This window comes from Prenolepis imparis, unplaced genomic scaffold (genome assembly GCF_030444845.1).
Source record: "Prenolepis imparis isolate NDT839.2.m4 unplaced genomic scaffold, iyPreImpa1.0 SCAF_21, whole genome shotgun sequence".
NCBI lineage: Eukaryota > Metazoa > Arthropoda > Insecta > Hymenoptera > Formicidae > Prenolepis > Prenolepis imparis.
Genome location: NW_028141179.1, coordinates 260,737 through 276,108, shown reverse-complemented (window position 1 = coordinate 276,108; position 15,372 = coordinate 260,737). Strand labels below are relative to the sequence as shown.

Sequence of the window (15,372 nt, the reverse complement as noted above, 5' to 3'; positions counted from 1 at the left end):
TGATAAAAAAGTATCAGCGCTGAATATATAAAAATATTAATTAAGAGATATAGAGATAAAGACATATTTATTCACTTTATGCGTATACATATTCATAATATATATGGTACATATACCTATACGCTTATTAGGCATGTATGTACGTATATATCAGAGAGAAACCTGAGAGCGGCCACCGCGATTCAGTGGACGTGTGAGTATTTTATATAAAATAACTAGACTTCGGATGTATTTATAAATCTTTTTATATAAAGTTAGATGTGTACAAGTGAATGGTTTTTATAAAGAATGATAATTGAATAAATGTTATAAACAAAATACAATCTGTTGTTAAGCATCATTAATATATAACTAGAAGTTAGTAACAAATTAATTGAATCACAAAATCGCGCGGTCGCGAGTTGGCTCTTTAAATCTTGTTTGCGTGATACTTTATTATCTTATAAAGAATTTGCGAGTCTCCCTCGTGAAGAAGGTATGTTATTAAAGTTTGTGAGATTTTCGACGGGAGAGATAAGGAGTCGACGAGGAGGGAATGAAAAGTTTCCGATGACGCCCCAAGAAAAAGCAAGTAACGGAACGAAGATCGCATCCCGGTATCCGTCGTCGCGGATCAACGCGGCGTAAACGTGCAAACACTCCGCATCGACGACAGCCGTACGGTTCTGTCAGTATACCCCAACTGGTCTACGAGCTCCTCACTATCGATAAGTACAATCAAGAGGCGAAACGCTTTCAGTCTCCGGAACGCTTCAGGACACCCCGTCGAAGAATACAGAAATATCACGAACGGCAAAGGCTTCCGTACGAGATGGTCGACCGGCGTGATAGCCCGGAATCCGTCCAAGTGCCCGAGTACGGGATGGAATCTAGACCCACGTCCATTGAAAGTCTCACGGAGTCGATGGACGCTGCAAATAACTCGGCGCCGAGTTCCGCGAACAGCAGCGTGTCTAATATCTCAACGAAGCCGATCGCGTTAGCGAACTCGCTCAACAGCGCCAGAGCGCTCTTCAGAAAGAAGTCCCTGGTTCAGCTTATAAACAATTATGTTAAAGCAGGCATCGAGGAAGGGAAGCGACAGGCGAAGAAGTACATCCGCAAGGCGCTGTCCTTTGGCGTGAGATCGGGTTACCTGATCCCGGCCGATCGACAGGGTAACGTGCTTCACGTGTGCCCGACCCTGGACACGGGATCTTGGAGCACAAGACGAGCTGACGTCGAATCACGTCGGGGTCACCAGTTGTGGGTATTTTATATAAAATAACTAGACTTCGGATGTATTTATAAATCTTTTTATATAAAGTTAGATGTGTACAAGTGAATGGTTTTTATAAAGAATGATAATTGAATAAATGTTATAAACAAAATACAATCTGTTGTTAAGCATCATTAATATATAACTAGAAGTTAGTAATAAATTAATTGAATGAGGTTGGTAACAATAAAAGTTCCTAAAATAAGGCAGGAATCGGAACAGGAACGCCACAAGTTCTAAACCGAGTTCGACACCTGTTAATTCGACAATGAATCAAACTACTGCTACTACAACTCGTGTAATTACATAAACAATATGTAATTAAAATTTTAATCGCTTATCTAATTAAAAATTAACCGATTTATGTCGTGTCATTTTAATCGCAAAAATCTCAATAATCCATTAAAATTATTTTCAAACCGCGAATTATACAAATTTTATTTTCTATAGTAACATGTCATATGATATGAAAGATTATAGATAAAGGGAGCCTCGCGAGAGAGACTTCGGAACTCTTTGATGATACGTCATCTCGTTCGCTCTTTATTCATTCTCGCTCTGCCTTCGACGACATCGAGAACCTTTCCTTATCTACAATAAATTCACGAATGTAAATATTTTTTAAATAAAAATTAAAACTTTTAATTTGCATTTTATCGGTTTAAAAATAATTTTAATGGATTAATGAAATTTTAGCGATTAAAATGACACCAAACACGACATAAATCGGATAATTTTAAATTAAATATGTAATTTGAATTACTTGTTCAGTGAAAAATTATCCAATTTATGTTATAATTGATGTCATTTTAATCGCAAAAATCTTATTAATCTAATAAAATTACATTCAAAAATATAAAATAAAAAATATAAAAAATTTAGTACAAACAAAAGCCATTTGTCACATAAATAAAACAAGCCAGAAAAGTAAAATAAGTAATATTAAACCTCGGGAGAGATTTCAATGCTTGTTTACAAGATATGAAAGAAGAAAAGAAGAAAATAAAGAGAAAGAGAGAGAGAGAGAAATTTGGCTTTTAAATTTGTTACATTTCCTATATGTCATTTCCATAATAATGTGTATAATAATATATATATAATATCTGAAAAATGACGTGGAAAATGTGTGTATAAATTAAGGATGCGTCGCATAGGGTCAGCGGTAAAAAAGTATCGATTTCTAATATTTTAAGACGAGCCAAAAATTCATCGATTATACATTTTAATAGTACATTGATTACAGAATCTTTTGGTACCAAGCAGACAACAGCGTACAAACTTTTTCATTTGCTATACATAAATTAAGGATGCGTCGCACATGGTCCGCGTCAAAAAAGTATCAATTTCTAATATTTTAAGACGAGCCAAAAATTCATCGATTATACATTTTAATAGTACATTGATTACAGAATCATTTGGTACCAAACAGACACCAGCGTACAAATTTTTTAACTTGTTATACATAAAATAAGGTTGCGTCCCACAGGGTCTGCGTCAAAAAAGTATCAATTTTTAATATTTTAAGACGAGCCAAAAATTCATCTATTATACATTTTAATAGTACATTGATTACAGAATCTTCTGGTACCATGCAGACACCAGCGTACAAATTTTTTAATACGATAAACATAAAATAAGGATGCGTCGCACAAGGTCCGCGTCAAAAAAGTATCGATTTATAATATTTTAAGACGAGCCAAAAATTCATCGATTATACATTTTAATAGTACATTGATTACAGAATCTTCTGGTACCATGCAGACACCAGCGTACAAATTTTTTAATACGATAAACATAAAATAAGGATGCGTCGCACAGGTTCCGCGTCAAAAAAGTATCAATTTCTAATATTTTAAGACGAGCCAAAAATTCATCCATTATACATTTTAATAGTACATTGATTACAGAATCTTTTGGTACCAAGTAGACAACAGCGTACAAACTTTTTCATTTGCTATACATAAATTAAAGATGCGTCGCATAGGATCAGTGGCATAAATGTATTAATTTCTAATATTTTAAGACGAGCCAAAAATTCATCGATTATACATTTTAATAGTACATTGATTACAGAATCATTTGGTACCAAACAGACACCAGCGTACAAATTTTTTAACTTGATATACATAAAATAAGGTTGCGTCGCATAGGGTCAGCGGTAAAAAAGTATCGATTTCTAATATTTTAAGACGAGCCAAAAATTCATCGATTATACATTTTAATAGTACATTGATTACAGAATCATTTGGTACCAAACAGACACCAGCGTACAAATTTTTTAACTTGATAAACATAAAATAAGGATGCGTCGCACAGGGTCCGCGTCAAAAAAGTATCAATTTCTAATATTTTAAGACGAGCCAAAAATTCATCGATTATACATTTTAATAATACATTGATTACAGAATCTTTTGGTACCAAGCAGACAACAGCGTACAAACTTTTTCATTTGCTATACATAAATTAAGGATGCGTCGCATAGGATCAGTGGCATAAATGTATTAATTTCTAATATTTTAAGACGAGCCAAAAATTCATCGATTATACATTTTAATAGTACATTGATTACAGAATCTTTTGGTACCAAGCAGACAACAGCGTACAAACTTTTTCATTTGCTATACATAAATTAAGGATGCGTCGCACATGGTCCGCGTCAAAAAAGTATCAATTTCTAATATTTTAAGACGAGCCAAAAATTCATCGATTATACATTTTAATAGTACATTGATTACAGAATCATTTGGTACCAAACAGACACCAGCGTACAAATTTTTTAACTTGTTATACATAAAATAAGGTTGCGTCCCACAGGGTCTGCGTCAAAAAAGTATCAATTTTTAATATTTTAAGACGAGCCAAAAATTCATCTATTATACATTTTAATAGTACATTGATTACAGAATCTTCTGGTACCATGCAGACACCAGCGTACAAATTTTTTAATACGATAAACATAAAATAAGGATGCGTCGCACAAGGTCCGCGTCAAAAAAGTATCGATTTATAATATTTTAAGACGAGCCAAAAATTCATCGATTATACATTTTAATAGTACATTGATTACAGAATCTTCTGGTACCATGCAGACACCAGCGTACAAATTTTTTAATACGATAAACATAAAATAAGGATGCGTCGCACAGGTTCCGCGTCAAAAAAGTATCAATTTCTAATATTTTAAGACGAGCCAAAAATTCATCCATTATACATTTTAATAGTACATTGATTACAGAATCTTTTGGTACCAAGTAGACAACAGCGTACAAACTTTTTCATTTGCTATACATAAATTAAAGATGCGTCGCATAGGATCAGCGGTAAAAAAGTATCGATTTCTAATATTTTAAAACGAGCCAAAAATTCATCGATTATACATTTTAATAGTACATTGATTACAGAATCATTTGGTACCAAACAGACACCAGCGTACAAATTTTTTAACTTGATAAACATAAAATAAGGATGCGTCGCACAGGGTCCGCGTCAAAAAAGTATCAATTTCTAATATTTTAAGACGAGCCAAAAATTCATCGATTATACATTTTAATAGTACATTGATTACAGAATCATTTGGTACCAAGCAGACAACAGCGTACAAACTTTTTCATTTGCTATACATAAATTAAGGATGCGTCGCATAGGATCAGTGGCATAAATGTATTAATTTCTAATATTTTAAGACGAGCCAAAAATTCATCGATTATACATTTTAATAGTACATTGATTACAGAATCATTTGGTACCAAACAGACACCAGCGTACAAATTTTTTAACTTGATATACATAAAATAAGGTTGCGTCGCATAGGGTCAGCGGTAAAAAAGTATCGATTTCTAATATTTTAAGACGAGCCAAAAATTCATCGATTATACATTTTAATAGTACATTGATTACAGAATCATTTGGTACCAAACAGACACCAGCGTACAAATTTTTTAACTTGATAAACATAAAATAAGGTTGCGTCGCATAGGGTCAGCGGTAAAAAAGTATCGATTTCTAATATTTTAAGACGAGCCAAAAATTCATCGATTATACATTTTAATAGTACATTGATTACAGAATCTTCTGGTACCTAGCAGACACCAGCGTACAAATTTTGTAATACGATAAAATAAGGATGCGTCGCACAAGGTCCGCGTCAAAAAAGTATTGATTTATAATATTTTAAGACGAGCCAAAAATTCATCGATTATACATTTTAATAGTACATTGATTACAGAATCATTTGGTACCAAACAGACACCAGCGTACAAATTTTTTAACTTGTTATACATAAAATAAGGTTGCGTCCCATAGGGTCCGCGTCAAAAAAGTATCAATTTCTAATATTTTAAGATGAGCCAAAAATTCATCGATTAAACATTTTAATAGTACATTGATTACAGAATCTTTTGGTACCAAGCAGACAACAGCGTACAAACTTTTTCATTTGCTATACATAAGTTAAGGATGCGTCGCATAGGATCAGTGGCATAAATGTATTAATTTCTAATATTTTAGGACGAGCCAAAAATTCATCGATTATACATTTTAATAGTACATTGATTACAGAATCATTTGGTACCAAACAGACACCAGCGTACAAATTTTTTAACTTGATATACATAAAATAAGGTTGCGTCGCATAGGGTCAGCGGTAAAAAAGTATCGATTTCTAATATTTTAAGACGAGCCAAAAATTCATCGATTATACATTTTAATAGTACATTGATTACAGAATCATTTGGTACCAAACAGACACCAGCGTACAAATTTTTTAACTTGATAAACATAAAATAAGGATGCGTCGCACAGGGTCCGCGTCAAAAAAGTATCAATTTCTAATATTTTAAGACGAGCCAAAAATTCATCGATTATACATTTTAATAGTACATTGATTACAGAATCATTTGGTACCAAACAGACACCAGCGTACAAATTTTTTAACTTGATAAACATAAAATAAGGTTGCGTCGCATAGGGTCAGCGGTAAAAAAGTATTGATTTCTAATATTTTAAGACGAAGCAAAAATTCATCGATTATACATTTTAATAGTACATTGATTACAGAATCTTCTGGTACCTAGCAGACACCAGCGTACAAATTTTGTAATACGATAAACATAAAATAAGGATGCGTCGCACAAGGTCCGCGTCAAAAAAGTATTGATTTATAATATTTTAAGACGAGCCAAAAATTCATCGATTATACATTTTAATAGTACATTGATTACAGAATCTTTTGGTACCAAGCAGACAACAGCATACAAACTTTTTCATTTGCTATACATAAATTAAGGATGCGTCGCATAGGATCAGTGGCATAAATGTATTAATTTCTAATATTTTAAGACGAGCCAAAAATTCATCGATTATACATTTTAATAGTACATTGATTACAGAATCATTTGGTACCAAGCAGACACCAGCGTACAAATGTTTTAACTTGATATACATAAAATAAGGTTGCGTCGCATAGGATCAGCGGTAAAAAAGTATCGATTTCTAATATTTTAAGACGAGCCAAAAATTCATCGATTATACATTTTAATAGTACATTGATTACAGAATCTTTTGTACCAAGCAGACAACAGCGTACAAACTTTTTCATTTGCTATACATAAATTAAGGATGCGTCGCATAGGGTCAGCGGTAAAAAAGTATCGATTTCTAATATTTTAAGACGAGCCAAAAATTCATCGATTATACATTTTAATAGTACATTGATTACAGAATCTTCTGGTACCATGCAGACACCAGCGTACAAATTTTTTAATACGATAAACATAAAATAAGGATGCGTCGCACAGGTTCCGCGTCAAAAAAGTACCAATTTCTAATATTTTAAGACGCGCCAAAAATTCATCCATTATACATTTTAATAGTACATTGATTACAGAATCATTTGGTACCAAACAGACACCAGCGTACAAATTTTTTAACTTGTTATACATAAAATAAGGTTGCGTCCCATAGGGTCCGCGTCAAAAAAGTATCAATTTCTAATATTTTAAGATGAGCCAAAAATTCATCGATTAAACATTTTAATAGTACATTGATTACAGAATCTTTTGGTACCAAGCAGACAACAGCGTACAAACTTTTTCATTTGCTATACATAAATTAAGGATGTGTCGCATAGGATCAGTGGCATAAATGTATTAATTTCTAATATTTTAAGACGAGCCAAAAATTCATCGATTATACATTTTAATAGTACATTGATTACAGAATCATTTGGTACCAAACAGACACCAGCGTACAAATTTTTTAATTTGATAAACATAAAATAAGGATGCGTCGCACAGGGTCCGCGTCAAAAAAGTATCAATTTCTAATATTTTAAGACGAGCCAAAAATTCATCGATTATACATTTTAATAATACATTGATTACAGAATCTTTTGGTACCAAGCAGACAACAGCGTACAAACTTTTTCATTTGCTATACATAAATTAAGGATGCGTCGCATAGGATCAGTGGCATAAATGTATTAATTTCTAATATTTTAAGACGAGCCAAAAATTCATCGATTATACATTTTAATAGTACATTGATTACAGAATCATTTGGTACCAAACAGACACCAGCGTACAAATTTTTTAACTTGATATACATAAAATAAGGTTGCGTCGCATAGGGTCAGCGGTAAAAAAGTATCGATTTCTAATATTTTAAGACGAGCCAAAAATTCATCGATTATACATTTTAATAGTACATTGATTACAGAATCTTCTGGTACCTAGCAGACACCAGCGTACAAATTTTTTAATACGATAAACATAAAATAAGGATGCGTCGCACAAGGTCCGCGTCAAAAAAGTATTGATTTATAATATTTTAAGACGAGCCAAAAATTCATCGATTATACATTTTAATAGTACATTGATTACAGAATCTTTTGGTACCAAGCAGACAACAGCATACAAACTTTTTCATTTGCTATACATAAATTAAGGATGCGTCGCATAGGATCAGTGGCATAAATGTATTAATTTCTAATATTTTAAGACGAGCCAAAAATTCATCGATTATACATTTTAATAGTACATTGATTACAGAATCATTTGGTACCAAACAGACACCAGCGTACAAATTTTTTAACTTGATATACATAAAATAAGGTTGCGTCGCATAGGGTCAGCGGTAAAAAAGTATCGATTTCTAATATTTTAAGACGAGCCAAAAATTCATCGATTATACATTTTAATAGTACATTGATTACAGAATCATTTGGTACCAAACAGACACCAGCGTACAAATTTTTTAACTTGATAAACATAAAATAAGGATGCGTCGCACAGGGTCCGCGTCAAAAAAGTATCAATTTCTAATATTTTAAGACGAGCCAAAAATTCATCGATTATACATTTTAATAATACATTGATTACAGAATCTTTTGGTACCAAGCAGACAACAGCGTACAAACTTTTTCATTTGCTATACATAAATTAAGGATGCGTCGCATAGGATCAGTGGCATAAATGTATTAATTTCTAATATTTTAAGACGAGCCAAAAATTCATCGATTATATATTTTAATAGTACATTGATTACAGAATCATTTGGTACCAAACAGACACCAGCGTACAAATTTTTTAACTTGATATACATAAAATAAGGTTGCGTCGCATAGGGTCAGCGGTAAAAAAGTATCGATTTCTAATATTTTAAGACGAGCCAAAAATTCATCGATTATACATTTTAATAGTACATTGATTACAGAATCATTTGGTACCAAACAGACACCAGCGTACACATTTTTTAACTTGATAAACATAAAATAAGGTTGCGTCGCATAGGGTCAGCGGTAAAAAAGTATTGATTTCTAATATTTTAAAACGAAGCAAAAATTCATCGATTATACATTTTAATAGTACATTGATTACAGAATCTTCTGGTACCTAGCAGACACCAGCGTACAAATTTTGTAATACGATAAACATAAAATAAGGATGCGTCGCACAAGGTCCGCGTCAAAAAAGTATTGATTTATAATATTTTAAGACGAGCCAAAAATTCATCGATTATACATTTTAATAGTACATTGATTACAGAATCTTTTGGTACCAAGCAGACAACAGCATACAAACTTTTTCATTTGCTATACATAAATTAAGGATGCGTCGCATAGGATCAGTGGCATAAATGTATTAATTTCTAATATTTTAAGACGAGCCAAAAATTCATCGATTATACATTTTAATAGTACATTGATTACAGAATCATTTGGTACCAAGCAGACACCAGCGTACAAATGTTTTAACTTGATATACATAAAATAAGGTTGCGTCGCATAGGGTCAGCGGTAAAAAAGTATCGATTTCTAATATTTTAAGACGAGCCAAAAATTCATCGATTATACATTTTAATAGTACATTGATTACAGAATCTTTTGTACCAAGCAGACAACAGCGTACAAACTTTTTCATTTGCTATACATAAATTAAGGATGCGTCGCATAGGGTCAGCGGTAAAAAAGTATCGATTTCTAATATTTTAAGACGAGCCAAAAATTCATCGATTATACATTTTAATAGTACATTGATTACAGAATCTTCTGGTACCATGCAGACACCAGCGTACAAATTTTTTAATACGATAAACATAAAATAAGGATGCGTCGCACAGGTTCCGCGTCAAAAAAGTATCAATTTCTAATATTTTAAGACGCGCCAAAAATTCATCCATTATACATTTTAATAGTACATTGATTACAGAATCATTTGGTACCAAACAGACACCAGCGTACAAATTTTTTAACTTGTTATACATAAAATAAGGTTGCGTCCCATAGGGTCCGCGTCAAAAAAGTATCAATTTCTAATATTTTAAGATGAGCCAAAAATTCATCGATTAAACATTTTAATAGTACATTGATTACAGAATCTTTTGGTACCAAGCAGACAACAGCGTACAAACTTTTTCATTTGCTATACATAAATTAAGGATGTGTCGCATAGGATCAGTGGCATAAATGTATTAATTTCTAATATTTTAAGACGAGCCAAAAATTCATCGATTATACATTTTAATAGTACATTGATTACAGAATCATTTGGTACCAAACAGACACCAGCGTACAAATTTTTTAATTTGATAAACATAAAATAAGGATGCGTCGCACAGGGTCCGCGTCAAAAAAGTATCAATTTCTAATATTTTAAGACGAGCCAAAAATTCATCGATTATACATTTTAATAATACATTGATTACAGAATCTTTTGGTACCAAGCAGACAACAGCGTACAAACTTTTTCATTTGCTATACATAAATTAAGGATGCGTCGCATAGGATCAGTGGCATAAATGTATTAATTTCTAATATTTTAAGACGAGCCAAAAATTCATCGATTATACATTTTAATAGTACATTGATTACAGAATCATTTGGTACCAAACAGACACCAGCGTACAAATTTTTTAACTTGATATACATAAAATAAGGTTGCGTCGCATAGGGTCAGCGGTAAAAAAGTATCGATTTCTAATATTTTAAGACGAGCCAAAAATTCATCGATTATACATTTTAATAGTACATTGATTACAGAATCTTCTGGTACCTAGCAGACACCAGCGTACAAATTTTTTAATACGATAAACATAAAATAAGGATGCGTCGCACAAGGTCCGCGTCAAAAAAGTATTGATTTATAATATTTTAAGACGAGCCAAAAATTCATCGATTATACATTTTAATAGTACATTGATTACAGAATCTTTTGGTACCAAGCAGACAACAGCATACAAACTTTTTCATTTGCTATACATAAATTAAGGATGCGTCGCATAGGATCAGTGGCATAAATGTATTAATTTCTAATATTTTAAGACGAGCCAAAAATTCATCGATTATACATTTTAATAGTACATTGATTACAGAATCATTTGGTACCAAACAGACACCAGCGTACAAATTTTTTAACTTGATATACATAAAATAAGGTTGCGTCGCATAGGGTCAGCGGTAAAAAAGTATCGATTTCTAATATTTTAAGACGAGCCAAAAATTCATCGATTATACATTTTAATAGTACATTGATTACAGAATCATTTGGTACCAAACAGACACCAGCGTACAAATTTTTTAACTTGATAAACATAAAATAAGGTTGCGTCGCATAGGGTCAGCGGTAAAAAAGTATCGATTTCTAATATTTTAAGACGAGCCAAAAATTCATCGATTATACATTTTAATAGTACATTGATTACAGAATCTTCTGGTACCATGCAGACACCAGCGTACAAATTTTTTAACTTGATATACATAAAATAAGGTTGCGTCGCATAGGGTCAGCGGTAAAAAAGTATCGATTTCTAATATTTTAAGACGAGCCAAAAATTCATCGATTATACATTTTAATAGTACATTGATTACAGAATCATTTGGTACAAAACAGACACCAGCGTACAAATTTTTTAACTTGATAAACATAAAATAAGGATGCGTCGCACAGGGTCCGCGTCAAAAAAGTATCAATTTCTAATATTTTAAGACGAGCCAAAAATTCATCGATTATACATTTTAATAATACATTGATTACAGAATCTTATGGTACCAAGCAGACAACAGCGTACAAACTTTTTCATTTGCTATACATAAATTAAGGATGCGTCGCATAGGATCAGTGGCATAAATGTATTAATTTCTAATATTTTAAGACGAGCCAAAAATTCATCGATTATACATTTTAATAGTACATTGATTACAGAATCATTTGGTACCAAACAGACACCAGCGTACAAATTTTTTAACTTGATATACATAAAATAAGGTTGCGTCGCATAGGGTCAGCGGTAAAAAAGTATCGATTTCTAATATTTTAAGACGAGCCAAAAATTCATCGATTATACATTTTAATAGTACATTGATTACAGAATCATTTGGTACCAAACAGACACCAGCGTACAAATTTTTTAACTTGATAAACATAAAATAAGGTTGCGTCGCATAGGGTCAGCGGTAAAAAAGTATCGATTTCTAATATTTTAAGACGAGCCAAAAATTCATCGATTATACATTTTAATAGTACATTGATTACAGAATCTTCTGGTACCTAGCAGACACCAGCGTACAAATTTTGTAATACGCTAAACATAAAATAAGGATGCGTCGCACAAGGTCCGCGTCAAAAAAGTATTGATTTATAATATTTTAAGACGAGCCAAAAATTCATCGATTATACATTTTAATAGTACATTGATTACAGAATCTTTTGGTACCAAGCAGACAACAGCATACAAACTTTTTCATTTGCTATACATAAATTAAGAGTAGGGATAGTATGAGAGTTCTAACCCATGGGGCTCTGAGGGGGGTGCGGGGCGCGGGGGGTTCTCCGTGGCGAGGGGTATGACATCACGCGGGGTGGGGGTATCTCGTAGGCGCGGGGGCTGACGTCACGCGGGTGGAGGGGGATGTTTCGACAAAGGAGGGGGAGTTTTCTGAGTGCAATATTTGTAGATGGTATCTTTACGACTTTTTTATGAGGGTTCTTAGACATTTTCCCCAAAAAGGTATAGAACAAGCGTCGATGATTAACAATTTTGTACCCTCGTTAATATAATTTTATTACGGAAGCGCCGATGTCCGGCTGCTCGTCAACGGAGCGTTCTAGAATCCATTAAAACTATGTTTTTCATTTTATAGACATTTTATCATTAGGAAAGGAATGAAGATTTTAGGGCTGACGCTGCGACGAACATGTCTAAACGTGATTTAATAGGCCTCTACCTATTTGCGTTGACGTTCGGCAGCTTTGTACCCTCGCGGAAAATCTCCCATAAAAACGAGAGCGAAACATTTTTCTTAATATTTGTTAAGGAAGAATGCAACGTATCGGCGCCAACGTTCGGCAGCTTGTGTCCTTACTCCTCTATCCATAAAACTGATATCTCGGGAAACTATCTTTTGAGATACGCCAAATGTTAGAAAAAAAGATAGAATTAGGTGAAATATATATAAGAAGGATGAGAGCGCGTCAAACCATAGTACGATTTGAAAGCGCATAGATGCAGCGGTGAAAAAAGTTTAGTGGTTACTTTCTTGTATTAGAAGTGTTAGTGGTATAATAGTGAATAAAAGAAATAATGGAAAACATCGAGCAGAACGAACGCGACCTGTTGGAGTGGTCCCGCCAAGTCACCACCTTGGGCGAATATTTTGAATGGGCGCTGCGCTGCGAGGACTTTATCAAACTGCTCGAAGAACGCAGTCGTGTCAAGCGTCCGCGACTCTCCATTGGATATAGACAATCTTTGGTTGCTAGAATCGCGCGACTCGAGGGTGCAAAGACTCGATTGCAGAGACAGTTTATACCCAGTGGTGGTAATTACAGTGGCGGTAATTACAGTAGCGATAATAACACGGGAAGACTCGTTTGGCGAGAGATTGATACCGCGTTCGAAAATCGGATACTGACAGGTGCGGTGATTAACGCAGACTATATCGAACCGCGACAATTTTTGGAAGACGCTAGTAGTGTAGTACTCGAGCAAGTGCAAGATGTTATAAAAATACACAACTGTGCAAAAGTAAATACCGTGTTCAACGGTGAATTTGTGACAGGTGATAAGCGCTCCAACAAAAGCATTAACACGCGAAATTATGAACTCTTTCGCACGTCCGATTTACACGAGTGGTATGAGCGGCATGTCATCGAATCCACATTGGCGTCTCTCGAAGAGTTTCAGGAACATGATAGCGGATGGGCATTGTCACGAATCCTTGATCTTACGGTCAACGTCAACAAGTGCAATCCTATGCGCGCGGGGTGTTATCTAAACTTACCGCGAGAAATTGTGACGAAGAGAGCAGTGGTGAACGTGCGATCAACGGACAATGCATGTTTCGCATGGTCAGTGGTGGCCGCTCTGCATCCAGTTGCAAAATATAGTGAGAGAACATCGTCATATCCACACTATACGACAGTGCTAAATTTACAAAACATTGAGTTTCCGATGACGTTGAACCAAATTAAAAAGTTTGAACTGGCAAATAACATCTCAATCAACGTCTACGGCATTGAGAGGAAGAAGGAATTATCTATTCTTCCGATACAGCTCACCGATCGGAAGAGAGAAAAACATGTAAATATGCTGTATGTGGAGGAGGACGACAGCGTTGGGCATTTCGCGTATATAAAAAATCTATCCCGGCTTGTCAGCACGCAACTGAGCAAACACAATGGTCAAAAATATATCTGCGATCGGTATGTATATTTATTGCAAACTATATAATAATTTTAAATAAAATTGTAAATAAAATTGTAATTTTTTTTCACAGATGCTTACACTTCTTTAATTTGAGCGAAAAATTGGAGGCTCACATTGCAGACTGTCGAGAAATGAACGACTGCGCTATCCGATTACCAAGCGATAAAGACAAGTGGCTCGACTTCGACAACTACAACAGAAAGGAGCGATTTCCCTTCGTGGTGTACGCCGACTTGGAGTGTGTGCTGAAGAAGACGCCGGAACATGCGTCATACTCCCAACATCACGAGGTATTTAGCGTTGGGTATTACGTGCAATGTTCGTACGACAACTCGTTATCCGCGTATAATTCTCGCCGTAGTATCGATTGCGTTTCATGGTTCGCCGAAGAACTTAAAAATTTAGCGCATCGTGTAAAGGGTATTTTGTCTGATAATGTCCACATGACAAAATTAACGCAAGATGAATGGGAAAAATTTCATAGCGCCACGCATTGTCACATTTGCGAAAAACCGTTTGGGCCGGATGATACACGCGTACGCGATCATTGTCATCTGACCGGGCGATACAGGGGTTCCGCGCACTCAAACTGTAATCTAAACTACAAAGACTCTTATGTCATTCCTGTAGTTTTCCATAATCTATCCGGCTATGACGCACATTTTATCATAAAAGAAATAGCTACCGCGTATGAAGGACGCGTAGATGTGCTTCCAATAACAAAAGAAAAATACATTTCATTTACGAAGACTGTCAATAGTACCGACGACGATAAAGATCGGAAAGCTTGCATGAAATTACGATTCATCGATTCATACAAATTTCTCAGTGCTAGTCTTGACAAATTGGCATCTTTTTTGAATAAGGATAAGTTAAAAATTTTGCGTTCCAATTTTTCCGCATTATCCGCTAAC

General features: G+C 34.1%; 1 protein-coding gene across 1 annotated transcript; it reads left to right on the top strand.

Annotated features, from left to right (window-relative positions):
* Positions 1 to 556: 556 nt before the first annotated feature.
* LOC145946787 (uncharacterized) lies at positions 557 to 1,267 on the top strand (the record flags this gene model as incomplete). The annotated part of the gene is made up of 1 exon (XM_083056545.1): positions 557 to 1,267. A coding segment is annotated over one exon (711 nt), but the record flags the coding sequence as incomplete, so codon positions are not given.
* Positions 1,268 to 15,372: the final 14,105 nt, after the last annotated feature.